Source organism: Bufo gargarizans, chromosome 1 (genome assembly GCF_014858855.1).
Source record: "Bufo gargarizans isolate SCDJY-AF-19 chromosome 1, ASM1485885v1, whole genome shotgun sequence".
NCBI classification, from domain to species: domain Eukaryota; kingdom Metazoa; phylum Chordata; class Amphibia; order Anura; family Bufonidae; genus Bufo; species Bufo gargarizans.
Window position 1 is genome coordinate 757,242,904 of NC_058080.1, and position 18,232 is coordinate 757,261,135.

Genomic DNA, 18,232 nt, shown 5'->3' on the forward strand with positions numbered 1-18,232 from the left:
ATGGAGGTGCAGCACTGTGGAGAGCACGAGTAGGGTGGTAGATAGAGATGAGGGAGGAGATGTATGGAGGTGCAGCACTGTGGAGAGCACGAGTAGGGTGGTAGATGGAGATGAGGGAGGAGATATATGGAGGTGCAGCACTGTGGAGAGCACGAGTAGGTTGGTAGATGGAGATGAGGGAGGAGATGTATGGAGGTGCAGCACTGTGGAGAGCACGAGTAGGTTGGTAGATGGAGATGAGGGAGGAGATGTATGGAGGTGCAGCACTGTGGAGAGCAGGAGTAGATTGGTAGATGGAGATGAGGGAGGAGATGTATGGAGGTGCAGCACTGTGGAGAACACGAGTCGGGTGGTAGATGGAGATCTATGGAGGTGCAGCACTGTGGAGAGCACGAGTAGGTTGGTAGATGGAGATGAGGGAGGAGATGTATGGAGGTGCAGCACTGTGGAGAGCACGAGTCGGGTGGTAGATGGAGATGTATGGAGGTGCAGCACTGTGGAGAGCACGAGTAGGGTGGTAGATGGAGATGAGGGAGGGGATGTATGGAGGTGCAGCACTGTGGAGAGCACGAGTAGGGTGGTAGATAGAGATGAGGGAGGAGATGTATGGAGGTGCAGCACTGTGGAGAGCATGAGTAGGGTGGTAGATGGAGATGAGGGAGGGGATGTATGGAGGTGCAGCACTGTGGAGAGCACGAGTCGGGTGGTAGATGGAGATGTATGGAGGTGCAGCACTGTGGAGAGCACGAGTAGGGTGGTAGATGGAGATGAGGGAGGGGATGTATGGAGGTGCAGCACTGTGGAGAGCACGAGTAGGGTGGTAGATAGAGATGAGGGAGGAGATGTATGGAGGTGCAGCACTGTGGAGAGCACGAGTAGGGTGGTAGATGGAGATGAGGGAGGAGATGTATGGAGGTGCAGCACTGTGGAGAGCACGAGTCGGGTGGTAGATGGAGATCTATGGAGGTGCAGCACTGTGGAGAGCACGAGTAGGTTGGTAGATGGAGATGAGGGAGGAGATGTATGGAGGTGCAGCACTGTGGAGAGCACGAGTCGGGTGGTAGATGGAGATGTATGGAGGTGCAGCACTGTGGAGAGCACGAGTAGGGTGGTAGATGGAGATGAGGGAGGGGATGTATGGAGGTGCAGCACTGTGGAGAGCACGAGTAGGGTGGTAGATAGAGATGAGGGATGAGATGTATGGAGGTGCAGCACTGTGGAGAGCACGAGTAGGGTGGTAGATGGAGATGAGGGAGGGGATGTATGGAGGTGCAGCACTGTGGAGAGTACGAGTTGGGTGGTAGATGGAGGTGCAGCACTGTGGAGAGCACGAGTAGGTTGGTAGATGGAGATGAGGGAGGAGATGTATGGAGGTGCAGCACTGTGGAGAGCAGGAGTAGATTGGTAGATGGAGATGAGGGAGGAGATGTATGGAGGTGCAGCACTGTGGAGAGCACGAGTCGGGTGGTAGATGGAGATCTATGGAGGTGCAGCACTGTGGAGAGCACGAGTAGGTTGGTAGATGGAGATGAGGGAGGAGATGTATGGAGGTGCAGCACTGTGGAGAGCACGAGTCGGGTGGTAGATGGAGATGTATGGAGGTGCAGCACTGTGGAGAGCACGAGTAGGGTGGTAGATGGAGATGAGGGAGGAGATGTATGGAGGTGCAGCACTGTGGAGAGCACGAGTAGGGTGGTAGATGGAGATGAGGGAGGGGATGTATGGAGGTGCAGCACTGTGGAGAGCACGAGTTGGGTGGTAGATGGAGGTGCAGCACTGTGGAGAGCACGAGTAGGGTGGTAGATGGAGATGAGGGAGGAGATGTATGGAGGTGCAGCACTGTGGAGAGCACGAGTAGGGTGGTAGATGGAGATGAGGGAGGAGATGTATGGAGGTGCAGCACTGTGGAGAGCACGAGTAGGGTGGTAGATGGAGATGAGGGGGAGATGTATGGAGGTGCAGCACTGTGGAGAGCACGAGTAGGGTGGTAGATGGAGATGAGGGAGGAGATGTATGGAGGTGCAGCACTGTGGAGAGCACGAGTAGGGTGGTAGATGGAGATGTATGGAGGTGCAGCACTGTGGAGAGCACGAGTAGGGTGGTAGATGGAGGTGCAGCACTGTGGAGAGCACGAGTAGGGTGGTAGATGGAGATGAGGGAGGAGATGTATGGAGGTGCAGCACTGTGGAGAGCACGAGTAGGGTGGTAGATGGAGATGTATGGAGGTGCAGCACTGTGGAGAGCACGAGTAGGGTGGTAGATGGAGATGTATGGAGGTGCAGCACTGTGGAGAGCACGAGTAGGTTGGTAGATGGAGATGTATGGAGGTGCAGCACTGTGGAGAGCACGAGTAGGGTGGTAGATGGAGATGAGGGAGGAGATGTATGGAGGTGCAGCACTGCGGAGAGCACGAGTAGGGTGGTAGATGGAGATGTATGGAGGTGCAGCACTGTGGAGAGCACGAGTAGGGTGGTAGATGGAGATGTATGGAGGTGCAGCACTGTGGAGAGCACGAGTAGGGTGGTAGATGGAGATGAGGGAGGAGATGTATGGAGGTGCAGCACTGTGGAGAGCACGAGTCGGGTGGTAGATGGAGATGAGGGAGGAGATGTATGGAGGTGCAGCACTGTGGAGAGCACGAGTCGGGTGGTAGATGGAGATGAGGGAGGAGATGTATGGAGGTGCAGCACTGTGGAGAGCACGAGTAGGTTGGTAGATGGAGATGTATGGAGGTGCAGCACTGTGGAGAGCACGAGTAGGTTGGTAGATGGAGATGAGGGAGGAGATGTATGGAGGTGCAGCACTGTGGAGAGCACGAGTTGGGTGGTAGATGGAGATGTATGGAGGTGCAGCACTGTGGAGAGCACGAGTATGTTGGTAGATGGAGATGAGGGAGGAGATGTATGGAGGTGCAGCACTGTGGAGAGCACGAGTAGGGTGGTAGATGGAAATGAGGGAGGAGATGTATGGAGGTGCAGCACTGTGGAGAGCACGAGTAGGGTGGTAGATGGAGATGAGGGAGGAGATGTATGGAGGTGCAGCACTGTGGAGAGCACGAATCGGGTGGTAGATGGAGATGTATGGAGGTGCAGCACTGTGGAGAGCTTCGTGAGTGAGGGTGAGAAGTTTGAACTGTATTCTGTGGTGGATGGGCAACCAGTGAAGTGACTGGCACAGACTAGTGGCATCAGTGTAGCGGTTGGATAGATAGATGAGCCTGGCTGCAGCATTTAGGACAGACTGAAGGGGGGAGAGTTTAGTGAGAGGGAGACCGATTAGTAATGCGTTACAGTAGTCAAGACGAGAACGAATCAAGGCAACAACAAGAGTTTTTGCTATTTCCACCGTAAGAGGTTCAGTTTTGGATACAGAGAGGACATGCTGGTAGAGACAGCTGCCAGACAATTACTGGTGTTTTGGAGTAAAGCAGGGGTGATGTCAGGGGTCGAAGTGTACAGTTGGGTGTCGTCAGCATAGAGATGGTATCGAAAGCCAAATCTACTGATAGTCTGTCCGATGGGGGCTGTATAGAGGGAGAAGAGTTGAGGACCTAGTACTGAGCCCTGAGGAACGCCGACATCAAGAGGAAGAAGAAGATGGCACGGATGTGCCACAGCTTAGACTGGGGAGGTCCAGGCCATCATATGGCGGTGGGATGTAGTATGATGGATGTGTCTCCTCCATATTGAGCAGGGACCCCCACTGATTGTTACAGTGGATGGCTCTGCGGTGCTCCACCAGTGTAGACCATGTTGAATCATACTGGAAATTGAGGTCACAGAGTCAAGATATAAATTCCTCACCACGCATATGACCTTCAATGTGACGGGGGACCCGACAGTTTAACCCGTTCATCAGCATTCAGGAATCCGTCATATGTAGGATCTGCTTCAGAGGGTTGGTGACCATGATTAGCTAGCTCCGTCTGTGTCCAGGGCCACACAAGTATGAGCACGTCGAATGTGATGTGAAGCGTGCGGATTATAATCCTGGTCATTACATAGCAGTGATGGAACCCGGTGGGAGGTTATCACTGGAGGCCAGCCTAGAAGAGGATTACTCAGGCTTAGCGGTATAGTTACGTGACCCCCCCCCCCCCCCCCCCCCCCGTTCTCTGTACACAAGCCCTATACACACACCGTGCATGGTAGCAGGCATACCTGCTGCTAGGGGGCCCAATATCTAAGGGGGCCCATCTCCACTCAGACATGTGCAGTTAGTGATATATATGGACAGTGGAGGAGCGCATTACTATGATGATATCTATGCTGTGACATCACGGACTTCGTTTTGTACCATGCCTGTTGTCATACTACTGTGATATCGCTGTGAGCCTTATTGCTGTACTGTGACATCACTGTGTGCATTATTACACTATTGTGACATCACTGTGTGCATTATTACACTATTGTGACATCACTGTGTGCATTATTACACTATTGTGACATCACTGTGCGCATTATTCCTCTTCATTAGGCCTCATGCACACGGCCATTGTTTTGGTCCGCATCCGAGCCGCAGTTTTTGCGGCTCGGATGCGGACCCATTCACTTCAATGGAGCCGCAAACGATGCGGACAGCACTCTGTGTGCTGTCCGCATCCATTGCTCTGTTCTGTGGTCCGCAAAAGAATGTAACATGTCCTATTCTTGTCCGCGCTTGGCGGACAAGAATAAACAGTTATATTAAAGGCTGTCCGTGCCGTTCCGCAAATTGCGGAATGCACACGGATGCCATCTGTGTTTTGCGAATCCGCGGTTTGCGGACCGCAAAACGCACAACGGCCGTGTGCATGAGGCATTTTGGAAACCAAATAATTATAAGCTGCTCGTGTTCTGAATGCGCTAGCGAAGGTGGTCATGGTGCAGAGGGGCTCCGTTACAGGTTTTGCTATGGGGCCCCATGAGTGGTCACTCCCCTGATCACCGAGCATTAACCCTTCTCTTCCAGTAATGATATCACATTGATAAAATCTACGACCACAAAAAAATGGAGCTTCGTTACACTGGGTGTCAGATTATAGCCCGGGCAAAAATCACCGCCATCTCCCCACCGTACACGGACTGGTCTCCCCTCTGGTGCGGGATCTTATACGTATGTTTTCACCTCATCGCGGTTTTATGTGGGACTGTATGGCACTATTATGTCAGCACTATACGGCAGTGTTGTGCATTAACGATATAGTTAACTATAAGTTCTGTATTATGTAGAATATGCAATGGTATCAGTACGGCACTGTAAGTATAGGATGGCACTTTTTCTGTAGGGCACTGTTATGTGGGCACTGTATGGCATTGTCCATTCACTGTATAACATGGTGCTATGTGTTCACTTTATGACTGTATTATGAGGGCACTGTGCTGTATTGTATGACAGTATTATGTGGGCACTGTATGGCACTGTGCTGTATTGTATGACAGTATTATGTGGGCACTGAATGGCACTGTGCTTTATTGTATGACAGTATTATGTGGGCACTGTATGGCACTGTGCTGTATTGTATGACAGTATTATGTGGGCACTGTATGGCACTGTGCTGTATTGTATGACAGTATTATGTGGGCACTGTATGGCACTGTGCTTTATTGTATGACCGTATTATGTGGGCACTGTATGGCACTGTGCTTTATTGTATGACCGTATTATGTGGGCACTGTATGGCACTGTGCTGTATTGTATGACAGTATTATGTGGGCACTGTATGGCACTGTGCTTTATTGTATGACAGTATTATGTGGGCACTGTATGGCACTGTGCTGTATTGTATGACCGTATTATGTGGGCACTGTATGGCACTGTGCTTTATTGTATGACAGTATTATGTGGGCACTGTATGGCACTGTGCTTTATTGTATGACAGTATTATGTGGGCACTGTATGGCACTGTGCTGTATTGTATGACAGTATTATGTGGGCACTGTATGGCACTGTGCTTTATTGTATGACCGTATTATGTGGGCACTGTATGGCACTGTGCTTTATTGTATGACAGTATTATGTGGGCACTGTGCTTTATTGTATGACAGTATTATGTGGGCACTGTATGGCACTGTGCTTTATTGTATGACAGTATTATGTGGGCACTGTATGGCACTGTGCTTTATTGTATGACAGTATTATGTGGGCACTGTATAACCTTATGTGGGCACTTTATGGCAGTATTATGTGGGCACTGTATAACCTTATGTGGGCACTTTATGGCAGTATTATGTGGGCACTGTATAACCTTATGTGGGCACTTTATGGCAGTATTATGTGGGCACTGTATAACCTTATGTGGGCACTTTATGGCAGTATTATGTGGGCACTTTATGGCAGCATTATGTGGGCACTTTATGGCAGTATTATGTGGGCACTGTATAACCTTATGTGGGCACTTTATGGCAGCATTATGTGGGCACTGTATAACCTTATGTGGGCACTTTATGGCAGTATTATGTGGGCACTTTATGGCAGTATTATGTGGGCACTTTATGGCATCATTATGTGGGCACTTTATGGCAGTATTATGTGGGCACTGTATAACCTTATGTGGGCACTTTATGGTAGTATTATGTGGGCACTTTATGGCAGTATTATGTGGGCACTTTATGGCAGCATTATGTGGGAACTTTATGGCAGTATTATGTGGGCACTTTATGGCAGTATTATGTGGGCACTTTATGGCAGTATTATGTGGTCACTTTATGGCACTATAATGTAGGCACTTCATGGCAGTATTATGTGGTCACTTTATGGCAGTATAATGTAGGCACTTTATGGCAGTATTATGTGGGCACTTTGTGGCAGTATTATGTGGGCACTTTATGGCAGTATTATGTGGGCACTTTGTGGCAGTATTATGTGGGCACTTTATGGCAGTATTATGTGGGCACTTTATGGCAGTATTATGTGGGCACTTTATGGCAGTATTATGTGGGCACTTTGTGGCAGTATTATGTGGGCACTTTATGGCAGTATTATGTGGGCACTTTATGGCAGTATTATGTGGGCACTTTATGGCAGTATTATGTGGGCACTTTATGGCAGCATTATGTGGGCACTTTATGGCAGCATTATGTGGGCACTTTATGGCAGTATTATGTGGGCACTTTATGGCAGTATTATGTGGGCACTTTATGGCAGTATTATGTGGGCACTTTATGGCAGTATTATGTGGGCACTTTATGGCAGTATTATGTGGGCACTTTATGGCAGTATTATGTGGGCACTTTATGGCAGCATTATGTGGGCACTTTATGGCAGCATTATGTGTGCACTTTATGGCAGCATTATGTGTGCACTTTATGGCAGCATTATGTGGGCACTTTATGGCAGCATTATGTGTGCACTTTATGGCAGCATTATGTGTGCACTTTATGGCAGCATTATGTGGGCACTTTATGGCAGCATTATGTGGGCACTTTATGGCAGCATTATGTGGGCACTTTATGGCAGTATTATGTGGGCACTTTATGGCAGTATTATGTGGGCACTGTACAACCTTATGTGTGCCTGCAGGGTCTTTGTGTATTTATCTCTCATTCTTCTTTAAGCCTTTTGCCGTTGTTCTTGGGTTCCGTTTGGTTGGTTGGTGGGTTATGATCTAGTCTTGGGGTCTACAAGCTGTGGCCCTCCAGCTTCATCATGTCGGCAGTGTACCTATCCCCTCCTCCCCTCCTGCTCCCCAGTCATATATCCATCACACGATTTGCATGCGACTTTGTGTCTTTTGCCGAATTATTACTGCAGCTCCATTGTTCAGGGCAGATTTGCATCATGGAAATTTGTGGTGTGACCCAGCACCTGTGTGCCCGGCAGCGAGCGGTGAGAGGACCCCCTCCTGACCGGCCTGCCTTAGTATCTACATGCATTCCTCGTGTCCTAACCATACTGGAGCATCCATTCTTATGGCTGTGCGTTGTGGCGTTCCTCCATCATTCCTACTAGAAATTGACGTATCTGGGTGTTACCAGTTGTGAGCATGCCCCTGCACATTGGGACACGGACCGCGCTGGGTCCTCTCTAACCTCATCCACCTGCACAGGGTCCCCGTCCCCATACAGTCTCCCAACAGCCGGATATGATGTCGATTGTCGCTATGGGGCCCATTTCTAGATAATCCCAGTAATTTGTGCTGAATTTGCAGTAGAATTTTATATATTTTTTAGTCATATTAGTTTATTACTATTACACCTACTGTAGTATTATTTCCCGCCAGACATGGGCACTGTTGTATATGATAGTAGATTGTTATATCGTTGTACGTTGTGTATTATGTGTATTGCATTATTTTATCTGTTCCATTCTATCATTTTGTGGCCGCTGTGTGTCATGTCCTGTACCATATGCTGGCGGTCGGAGGTGTTTGTGCCGTTCCCGCGGAGGCTGACGTATTTGTCGTGTTCCCCAGGTCGAGCGGATGCATAATTCAGCAGTCATCCTTGCTGGAGCGTGTAGATTGAAGCGCAGTCTTGCGTGAAATATTCAATGTGCTGCTTTTCTTTTCTATTAGTGTCTTCCCTCGGATGATCAGCGGCGCAGGTGCAGCCTCCGGTATTTCGTCGGCTCGCCGGCCCACACTGAGCGCTTTCCGATGGATCCAGTCCAGTATGGAAGTGGTGCAGGAAATGCAGAGTTTATCTAAAGGCGAATTTACAGGATTTAGGGACTGACTGGGAAGATGGCTGGTCTCTGCCGGACTGTGCTGGGGTAGACGCGGTAAACCGGGTGCCATTGGGTTATAGGGACCGCCACAACCCACTGTGCCTGCACAGGAGGGCTCTGCAGATCCAGCAGTCACCTCCAGAACCCCCACTTCTCAGGTACATGGGGGTCCCTGATGGTTTTCCAGCATCGCCAAGCTCGGCTGTCTCCATAACGCCACAGACTTCACTGAAAAAGACCCTGGTAGGGGGTCCGGGGCGGCTATCAAATATCACTACAGAGCCGCCATATTGGTGGTCACCCAGCTTTCCAGGACATGACTAAGGACACGGGCAGAGGAAGGGTTAATGGCTGGCCTCCCGTTGCTTTCAGATATGCTGCGTTAAATATTCATAATCCCCAGTTTATGTGGCGACGGTCACATTGTGCACATCGACACGATTCACAGGGCGCGCCAGATCCCCCAGAGCCGTGTATAATTCATGCAGCGAACCATATGTCCTCAAATATGTCTGTGTGAGCGCCGGGAATTGTCTGCAGGGCATGCGCCTCGCACTGGAGCCCATCCTATGCCAGTCATATGGTACCCAGAGGCCCTAATCACAAGGATCAGAGGGGCACGCCCTATAATCACAGCCCGGGATCCGAGGGGGACACACCCTGTAATCATCACCCGCGTCCGAGGGGTCACTCACAGTAATAACCACCTTGGAGATGAGGGGTCACACCCTGTAATCACCGCCCGCGTCCGAGGGGTCACACCCTGTAATCATCACCCACATCCAAGGGGTCACTCACAGTAATGACCACCTTGGAGATGAGGGAGTCATACTCTATAATCACAGTCCGAGATCTGAGTGGTCACACCCTGTAATCGCCTCCCGCGTCCGAGGGGTCACTCACAGTAATGACCACCTTGGAGATGAGGGAGTCATACTTTATAATCACAGCCCGAGATCCGAGGGGGTCACACCCTGTAATCGCCTCCCGCGTCCGAGGGGTCACACCCTGTAATCATCGCCCACATCCAAGGGGTCACTCACAGTAATTACCGCCTTGGATCTGAGGGGTCACACCTTGTAATCCCCACCCGAGGTCCAAGGGGTAAATCTCTGTAATCGCCACATATGGACTGAGGGGTCACACCCTGTAATCATTGCCTGGGGTCCGAGGGGTCACACCCTGTAATCATCACCCGGGCTCCAAGGGGTCACACCCTGTAATCATTACCTGGCGCCTGAGGGGTCACATCCTGTAATCATCACCCAGGATCTGAGGGGCTACATCCTGTAATTACTGCCTGCGATCCTAGGGGTCACACCATGTAATCACCACCCGGGCTCCAAGGGGTCACACCCTGTAATCATCGCCCCCGTCCAAGGGGTCACACCCTGTAATCATCGCCCCCGTCCAAGGGGTCACACCCTGTAATCATCGCCCACGTCCAAGGGGTCACACCCTGTAATCATCGCCCACGTCCAAGGGGTCACACCATGTAATCACCACCCGGGCTCCAAGGGGTCACACCCTGTAATCATCGCCCACGTCCAAGGGGTCACACCATGTAATCACCACCCGGGCTCCAAGGGGTCACTCACAGTAATCACCGCCTTGGATCTGAGGGGTTACACCCTGTAATCACCTCCCGCGTCTGAGGGGTCACACCCTGTAATGACCACCTTGGAGATGAGGGGGTCACACCCTGTAATCATTGCCTGCGATCCTAGGGGTCACACCATGTAATCACCACCCGGGGTCCAAGGGGTCACATCCTGTAATCATTGCCTGGCGCCTGAGGGGTCACACCCTGTATTCACCACTCGTGGTCCGAGGAGACACACCCTGTAATCGCTGCCTGGGGTACAAGGGTTCACACCCTGTATATGAGGGGTCACACCCTAATCACCGCCCGGGTTCTGAGGGGCCTCATCCTGTGATAACCACCCGAGGTCTTGGGGTCACACCCTGTAATTACTGCGTGGGGTCCGTTATGGCCGCCTGATATCCGGCAGGTGATGCTCGATTAGATGAGTCTCGCCCGTCCTTCATCTAATTATTTTTGGGACTGAAATGAGTTCCTCTTTTGTCGCCGCCCTCCTGGTGACCCGGCAGATAAGATTCCACTGATCCGGGAGGCTCCCGCTACACCCCACACCGTAACTACATAAGTAGAGGATCTGGTGGCTTCCAGGCAGAAAATCCCGGCTTATCATGGCTGCCCTGATAATCCAGCTCCAGCATGTGGAAATAATGCAGATTATCCCCCTGCGCCCACACGTCCTTAACCGCTTCATGTCCACCGCAGTTATCGTCCACCCTACTAGTGGAAGAACTGAGCGTTGTCTTATTGTTCTGATCTTCAACACTATCCTGTCTTATACTCCAGTCATATCTAGAGCTGCATCGACAGTACTCCTGCCTGCAGCTCCTTGAAGTATTAGATGCCTTGCGACCAGCACGGGTCAATTCCTGTAATGCACCGCATGCTGAAGGCACCTCAGCGTAGTTTTGTATGATGTGTCCTTGACCAGCGTCCTACCCGCCTCTCACCTCTTCCCTTGTCCGCCCCGCAGGTCCACGTGTTCGACTTGTCTGTCAACAAGTATGAAGCCCTGTGCCAGCAGGCCGTGGTGGCCAAGAAGAAAACCAAGCTGACTCACATTGAGTTTAACCCCGTCTACCCCGTGATTATCGTCGGGGACGATCGCGGACATGTCATATGCCTGAAGCTGTCTCCAAACCTGCGCAAAATGCCAAAGGTAAGTGTTCCCCCTCCGGCTGCTACATGGGGGTGCCGAGTGGTGAAAGAGGCGCTCAGCCGCCTAGGTTGGCGTTACATCGGCCTGTAAGTATGGCGGACGGGGGTAGACATCACGGAATAATCAGTTACCGGGCCCTGACCCCTGCAGACGTCTGGTGCTGTATCTGAGGCGACAAATACTGACGTCTTCTCTGGCCGGGGGCTGAGCGCCTCTTTCTCCACTGAGCTCACATACATCTCCTCTGCAGCCGGACAGGTGGAAGGACATATTACTTTGAGAAATTGAAGGACTTTTCTGTAACCCTAAACTTATAGGACCCTCCCTTTTACATCTTCAGTCTGCCAAAATGTTGGCACCATCAGCAGCTGTAGGGGCGCATTCACACTGCAGAATTGTCCATCAGATATATCCACCAGGGAATCCGCTGAGGATAACCCTGCGGACTTGCAGTTTGTAATGCCGTCGATCCACACATGAGCCCCATTCAGTGGGTTGAGGTAGATAAGCGGCTGCCAGACATGCCTGCCGCTGCTCATCGCTTAAGGAAGCAACAGATCGGATTGGTTAAAATCCCGTCTGTGCTCCCAATCCCAGAAAAGATCAGGGGCCAGCGAGTCCAGCGGCCGCTCCTGAGCCTCGGTATAGCAGGGGTACAGGCAGACGTCAGTGATATGCAGGGTCTCTGGAAAGCTGGGTGACTGCCCGTGGGCTGTGAGACTAACCGGGCAAATCCTGCGCTGTGTCCCCTATATATAGTGACAACACAGAGGGTAATCACACCCATCATTCCTGACCCCGGGAGTTCACAATCTAACCTCTTGATCTCGCACAATGTATCACTCCCATCATCCATCACCCCAGGAGCATACTGTTGTTGTTATTCCCCCCTCCCCCAGATCCAAATAATTCTAACTATACTGATCAATTATTTATCCCATGGGGAAAATGGGAATCGGAGATGTTTACAGCTGCTGATCCACCGTGTGTCCACCATTATTAGTGTTATACCCCACATTACATTACTGATCCTGAGTTACATCCTGTATTATACTCCAGAGCTGCACTCACTATTCTGCTGGTGCAGTCACTGTGTACATACATTACTTATCCTGTACTGATCCTGAGTTACATCCTGTATTATACTCCAGAGCTGCACTCACTATTCTGCTGGTGCAGTCACTGTGTACATACATTACTTATCCTGTACTGATCCTGAGTTACATCCTGTATTATACTCCAGAGCTGCACTCACTATTCTGCTGGTGGAGTCACTGTGTACATACATTACTTATCCTGTACTGATCCTGAGTTACATCCTGTATTATACTCCAGAGCTGCACTCACTATTCTGCTGGTACAGTCACTGTGTACATACATTACTTATCCTGTACTGATCCTGAGTTCCATCCTGTATTATACTCCAGAGCTGCACTCACTATTCTGCTGGTGGAGTCACTGTGTACATACATTACATTACTTATCCTGTATTGATCCTGAGTTACATCCTGTATTATACTCCAGAGCTGCACTCACTATTCTGCTGGTGCAGTCACTGTGTACATTACATTACTTATCCTGTACTGATCCTGAGTTACATCCTGTATTATACTCCAGAGCTGCACTCACTATTCTGCTGGTGCAGTCACTGTGTACATACATTACTTATCCTGTACTGATCCTGAGTTACATCCTGTATTATACTCCAGAGCTGCACTCACTATTCTGCTGGTGCAGTCACTGTGTACATACATTACTTATCCTGTACTGATCCTGAGTTACATCCTGTATTATACTCCAGAGCTGCACTCACTATTCTGCTGGTGCAGTCACTGTGTACATACATTACTTATCCTGTACTGATCCTGAGTTACATCCTGTATTATACTCCAGAGCTGCACTCACTATTCTGCTGGTACAGTCACTGTGTACATACATTACATTACTTATCCTGTATTGATCCTGAGTTACATCCTGTATTATACTCCAGAGCTGCACTCACTATTCTGCTGGTGCAGTCACTGTGTACATTACATTACTTATCCTGTACTGATCCTGAGTTACATCCTGTATTATACTCCAGAGCTGCACTCACTATTCTGCTGGTGCAGTCACTGTACATACATTACTTATCCTGTACTGATCCTGAGTTACATCCTGTATTATACTCCAGAGCTGCACTCACTATTCTGCTGGTGGGGTCACTGTGTACATACATTACTTATCCTGTACTGATCCTGAGTTACATCCTGTATTATACTCCAGAGCTGCACTCACTATTCTGCTGGTGCAGTCACTGTGTACATACATTACTTATCCTGTACTGATCCTGAGTTACATCCTGTATTATACTCCAGAGCTGCACTCACTATTCTGCTGGTGGAGTCACTGTGTACATACATTACATTACTTATCCTGTACTGATCCTGAGTTACATCCTGTATTATATGCCAGAGCTGCACTTACTATTCTGCTGGTGCAGTCACTGTGTACATACATTACATTACTTATCCTGTACTGATCCTGAGTTACATCCTGTATTATATGCCAGAGCTGCACTCACTATTCTGCTGGTGCAGTCACTGTGTACATACGTTACTTATCCTGTACTGATCCTGAGTTACATCCTGTATTTTACTCCAGAGCTGCACTCACTATTCTGCTGGTGCAGTCACTGTGTACATACATTACTTATCCTGTACTGATCCTGAGTTACATCCTGTATTATACTCCAGAGCTGCACTCACTATTCTGCTGGTGCAGTCACTGTGTACATACATTACTTATCCTGTACTGATCCTGAGTTACATCCTGTATTATACTCCAGAGCTGCACTCACTATTCTGCTGGTGCAGTCACTGAGTACATTACATCACTTATCCTGTACTGATCCTGAGTTACATCCTGTATTATACTCCAGAGCTGCACTCACTATTCTGCTGGTGCAGTCACTGTGTACATACATTACTTATCCTGTACTGATCCGGAGTTACATCCTGTATTATACTCCAGAGCTGCACTCACTATTCTGCTGGTGATGTCACTGTGTATATACATTACATTACTTATCCTGTACTGATCCTGAGTTACATCCTGTATTATACTCCAGAGCTGCACTCACTATTCTGCTGGTGCAGTCACTGTGTACATACATTACTTATCCTGTACTGATCCTGAGTTACATCCTGTATTATACTCCAGAGCTGCACTCACTATTCTGCTGGTGATGTCACTGTGTATATACATTACATTACTTATCCTGTACTGATCCTGAGTTACATCCTGTATTATACTCCAGAGCTGCACTCATTATTCTGCTGTGTACATCCTGCTCTGTGCGGTGTGCAGGGTCTGGTACATGTTACATCACATCCTCATGCCTCGATCAGTACAAGCCTCGTGCCTCCCCCATCGCTGTTCTCCCCCCTCCATTCCTGGAGGATCTTCTTGTTCCTTTAGTCTTTTCTTCGCCCGCTTTGTGATAATCGCCTTGTATTTGAACACTTGAGAAGGGTTTAATTTGAGTTCCCGCATGAGAGTTATCTCCGGACGGCAGGCGGAGGGAAAGCGCCATTGTTCTGCGCGGGGCGGTCGGTCGTCTCTATCTGCCCATCAGACTCACAATGAGCCGGAGCGTGGAAATATTAACCCCTTCCCTCCTGCAACGCGGAGGAATACATAGAGATTCACAGTTGTGTCCATGCAGTTCTGCAACTTTGTAATGGACAAGATCTCTGCTTGCTGACAGTGAATGTGAAATATGTCCTGATCTAAAGCTTTTCACAGCTGTGGGTTTGTTATAATTGTATCCGTATCCAGTCTACAAAGTCCTCTGTGAGGTAAAAATCCAGCCTGATTCATGGTACCTGCACCAAGGGCATAAAGGGGTATCACTGGCCCTCCAGGGTCTAGAACTTCTCATGCCCAAGGACTTGGAACTTCTGAAGCTCCAGGATCTAGAGCATCGCATGCTCCAGGAGCTACAACCTCTGACACCCCAGGACCTAGAACTTATGACACTTCGGGGCTTAGCACATCTAATGCTTCAGGACCTAGCCAACCTGAGGCTCTCCAGTTGTTGCAAAACTACAACTCCCAGCATGCCTAGACTATCTACAGCTGTCAGCCTACAGCAGGGCATGGTGGGAGTTGTAGTTTTACAACAGCTGGAGAGACGCAGGTTGGCCATGCCTGTCCTAGAACATCGGATGTTCCAGCTCCTCTTTCATATTCTGCTAATTTCTTGTGATGTCATGGTCTGTTGTGTCCTGATGATGTCACTGCAGCTGCTTTACATTCCGCCTGCATCGGATGATGTCATCGCTTCTACGTGTCATTGTGTGCGGGGTGAGGCGAGGGTCGGCGGTGACTGATGCACGATAAGTGTAGCGCTCCATGTTTAATCACACTGGGATAATTGTCTGTAAATGGTTTATTAACCCCGGAGAATTGGAGGCCCCGTCCTCGCAGGGAGCGAGCGGATTCATTTCACGCTGCTTGTCGCCGCCGCCGCCGTCATCACAATGTTCATGATCACTGAGTCCATTATAACAGCCTCATCTGTCGCTGCCCCGGCTGCTGTGATGGAGGGAACATGAAGGACAGCAAATGTGTTACTCTGCAGTCACATCCAGAGCTGCATTTATCATTCTGCTAACATCATGTGTTACAGTCCACTGGAATCCATTCACTACATCATGTCTTATACACCAGTCATATCCAGAGCTGCATTCAAAATTCTGCTGATAACATGATGGCTTACAGTCCACTTGTATCCACTCACTACATCATGTGTTATACTCCAGTCACATCCAGAGCTGCATTCACAATTCTCCTGATAATATAATGTTACAGTTCACTTGTATTCACTCACTACATCATGTCTTATACACCAGTCATACCCAGAGAGTTAACATTAGACCACAACTCCCACCATCCCCTGGTCTGAGGTCCATATTAAAAACTAGTCTGGGCTTTTTATACAGTGGGGTCTCTAAATAGGAAAGGTCTGGTCTGAGGCCTGTATACAGGGGGGTTTGGTCTGAGGTCTGTATACAGTGGGGTCTGGCCTGGGGCCTGTATACAGTGGGGTCTGGCCTGGGGCCTGTATACAGTGGGGTCTGGCCTGGGGCCTGTATACAGTGGGGTCTGGCCTGGGGCCTGTATACAGTGGGGTCTGGCCTGGGGCCTGTATACAGTGGGGTCTGGCCTGGGGCCTGTATACAGTGGGGTCTGGCCTGGGGCCTGTATACAGTGAGGTCTGGCCTGGGGCCTGTATACAGTGAGGTCTGGCCTGGGGCCTGTATACAGTGGGGTCTGGCCTGGGGCCTGTATACAGTGAGGTCTGGCCTAGGGCCCGTATACAGTGGGGTCTGGCCTGGGGCCCGTATACAGTGAGGTCTGGCCTGGGGCCCGTATACAGTGGGGTCTGGCCTGGGGCCCGTATACAGTGAGCTCTGGCCTGGGTCCCGTATACAGTGGGGTCTGGCCTGGGTCCCGTATACAGTGGGGTCTGGCCTGGGTCCCGTATACAGTGAGGTCTGGCCTGGGTCCCGTATACAGTGAGGTCTGGCCTGGGTCCCGTATACAGTGAGGTCTGGCCTGGGGCCCGTATACAGTGGGGTCTGGCCTGGGGCCCGTATACAGTGGGGTCTGGCCTGGGGCCCGTATACAGTGAGGTCTGGCCTGGGGCCCGTATACAGTGGGGTCTGGCCTGGGGCCCGTATACAGTGAGGTCTGGCCTGGGGCCCGTATACAGTGAGCTCTGGCCTGGGGCCTGTATACAGTGAGCTCTGGCCTGGGGCCTGTATACAGTGGGGTCTGGTCTGGGATTGCTCTAAAGTCTGTGTAATGGGGTCTGTCTGGGGTCTGTATATAGGGGTCTGCATGCAGTGGGGTCTGGTCTGGAGTCTGTCTAGAAGGGGGGTCTGGTCTGGAGTCTGTATACGTGGGGTCTGGGCTGGGGTCTGTATATAGGGGTCTTTCTGGGGTCTGCATGCAGTGGGGTCTGGTCTAGAGTCTGTCTAGAAGGGGGTCTAGTCTGAGGTCTGTATACAGTGGGGTCTGGGCTGTGGTCTGTATACAGGTATTTTAGGTCTGGATACTTTTGGCGCGTAGAGATCTTCACCCCCACCCCCCCCCCCCCCCCACACCCTACCCCAAAACAAAAAGTCCCCAGTAAATCCCAGCCCTGGGGTCGTCTTTCGAGTCAACTGGTGACGAGCCTGGACACTGGCCTGTGGCACCTCATCAGGGGCTCACATGGGAAGACGCGACACAGGGCCCCCCCAGAACCAGCCTGCTAGTTAGCGACCCGATGTGCCTCACACCTCTCCAGCTGCCGCTTGGCATTGTGCCTGCTGTGAGCCGGGGACACCGACATATGAGCGCCAGGAGCAGACAGGAGGCGCCGGCAACCATAGGTACAGTTAGGTTGGCTTGGCAGTACTTCAGTGAGGATGTTGGGAGTGATGGTGCTGGTGAGCTCCATATCATTAACCCTTGCGTGTCAGGATGCCCTGGAATGGGTTTCTATTTTCGCCCCGCGCTTCCATTATTTCCCTGCTGGACGTTTCCTTTATCGACTGTTGCCCGGGAAATGGCAGCTCTCCCAGGAACGCCGCCGCCGCCGCCTCGCATTCATCACGGCCTTAATGGGAACTCCGAGGCAAAGGGGGATCCCGCAGGTTGCAGTTTGGCAGCTGACACAGAACAGACGTGAAATCCCCCACCTGACCGCGTGTATTATGTGGCAGCGTGCCCTGTGACCGCCACATCATCATCATCATCAGCTGCTGCGGGAGTATGTATGTGTACCTGTCGTCCGG

At 50.4% G+C, this 18,232-nt stretch overlaps 1 protein-coding gene across 1 annotated transcript in view; it reads left to right on the forward strand.

Annotated features, from left to right (window-relative positions):
• The window catches only part of LOC122930753 (dynein axonemal intermediate chain 1-like), a 77,634-nt gene extending 65,593 nt beyond the window's left edge, over positions 1 to 12,041 (forward strand). The window contains exons 20-21 of the mRNA XM_044284327.1: positions 11,220 to 11,405; positions 12,003 to 12,041. Of these exons, the coding sequence (XP_044140262.1) occupies positions 11,220 to 11,405; positions 12,003 to 12,041 (225 nt within the window). The remainder of the gene's footprint in view (positions 1 to 11,219; positions 11,406 to 12,002) is intronic.
• Positions 12,042 to 18,232: the final 6,191 nt, after the last annotated feature.